At 42.3% G+C, this 1,979-nt stretch overlaps 1 protein-coding gene across 1 annotated transcript; it reads left to right on the top strand.

The window, feature by feature from the left end:
* Positions 1–975: 975 nt before the first annotated feature.
* On the top strand, positions 976–1,946 carry PHALS_04765 (ricin b lectin-like protein; the record flags this gene model as incomplete). The annotated part of the gene is made up of 2 exons (XM_024718602.1): positions 976–1,801; positions 1,867–1,946. The coding sequence occupies 2 exons, from the start codon at positions 976–978 to the stop codon at positions 1,944–1,946; spliced, it is 906 nt and encodes a 301-aa protein (XP_024583984.1).
* Between the last annotated feature and the right edge of the window lie 33 nt (positions 1,947–1,979).

The raw sequence follows: 1,979 nt of genomic DNA, 5'->3' as shown, positions 1-1,979 counted from the left end.
CCCAATACCCGATATTCATCCCTTACCAAAGAGACAAACCAAAGTTCGCTCTCCGAAAGCTAAAAGGATTTTCTCAATTGCATTTTATAATTACTCAAAATATATGCGTGTTGATATTCATGGGTTGCAATCGCTTAAAGGGTTGCACTAGTGTAGCCACGGGTACGATCTTTGTACACGTAACCATTATTCAGTACTCAGGTAAGTTCAATGTTAAAATGCAGAATATTGATCGCTTAATCATTTGTGTATGTTCTTTGATCACGGAAATCTATGTTCCGACATTTGCGTGATTCCAATATCTTGTAATATACTGTACAAAAATCCACTACATGTACTGTCATTGCACTTTTCTGATCCGTGAACATTGACACGCAGTGTAGGAGGCTACAACCAGGTTCACGTCCATTTCTTAACCATCCTTCTATATTACATTATCAATCTAATCGCTACGTTACCTTGATGTTCGTAAGACATATGTGTAAAATAAAAAAAGTTTATGGTATCCCTACGCACAGGTCTTCTGAGCGTAATCATTTTCATCATGGCTTCCATTTCAGATCCAAAATTTTTATGCAATAAAACATTGTAAACACAGACCCTCATTATACGACCATAAAATTTGCAATATTATTAGATTGTTAAGAAAACCAAAGAATCAATAGTTACAATTTGATATTATTTTCTTTGTTCAGCATCTTACAGCATCTTATACATAAACAATTGGAGACCAACCAACCCATGGCAAGCCAAGGAACATGCTAATGCTATACTGTAATTGCAGACTTTACAGGATCTGTCGCGAGCATTGTGATCCGTCTGTCGTTTCGAGATAATGTGCAAGTTGTGCACAGAATGTTCAAGGGCTGGGCAAAGGCTTGGGACTTTGAACCTGATTCCTAGTGCTCTCGTTTGAGCTCACTTCTCTTTTCTCCGGCTAAACACAAGAACAACCGGTGCACAACAGAATTACTGATGAAGCTATTCCTGTCCACTTTCGCCGCCACAGTGGCGTTCGCTCTCAACGAAGGTGCTCACGCACTTAATGTCAAGATACCCGGCGTTATTTACACTGCGCGCAATTCGATGAATCAAGACAACGACAGTGCCTACTGTAAATCTGCGGCTGAAGTCGAGGAAGATATGATCGCCTTGGCAAATTCCGTGGAGAGGGTTCGAATTACTTCTCTCACCGATTGCAACCAGGCAGAGCTGGTACTACCAGCAGCCAAAAAGGCTAAAGTGTTCGTGATGCTCGGCCTTTGGACATCAAACAACCCCGACCAATTTGCTGCAGAAAAGGCGAAATTGGGCAGTCTAATGGATTCGGGACTGTATGACAACAATGTCATTGCCGTTTGTGTGGGTAATGAGGCAGTCCACCGTGGCGAAATCCCTATTGCGACTGCTATCACGTACGTGAATGAAACCCGCGACTTTATTCGTGAACGTGGTCATGATACACAAGTTACTGTTGCTGAAACTCCCGACGTGCTCGAAAACAGCGGTGATCTAATGGATGCAGTTGACTTCTTTGCTATAAATGTCGTCCCGGATACCTATATCTTTGATAGTATGGTTTCGGTGCTTAATCAAATTCGCGCATTACGTGGGTATGCGCGAGGAAGGAAGAAATTTATTTCCCTCACGCAGACTGGTTGGAGCTCAGGCGGCAATGGCTTTAATGCAGGCGTTGCTCATCCTCAAAATCAAGCTAGGTACTTTGCTGAATTGTATCAGTTCACTACATGGATGGATGTTCAGTTTTATTGGTACCAAGCTTTTGTACCTAAATGGGGAGGTATCCACGGAGGCAATGAGGTTGATGCATACTACGGCATTTTCAACGACGATCGGACGTTGAAGAGCAACTTCCAGGACCTTACGATCAATGTGAAGAGGATGTGTTACTTCCGCCAATCCAAATCCCAATTGTACTTATCTGAGAGCGACAGAGACATTTACATGTTCGACATAAT

This window comes from Plasmopara halstedii, assembly GCF_900000015.1.
Source record: "Plasmopara halstedii genome assembly, contig: Scaffold_2680, whole genome shotgun sequence".
Classification (NCBI taxonomy): Eukaryota; Oomycota; class Peronosporomycetes; order Peronosporales; family Peronosporaceae; genus Plasmopara; species Plasmopara halstedii.
This window is presented reverse-complemented; position numbering and strand designations above follow the sequence as displayed.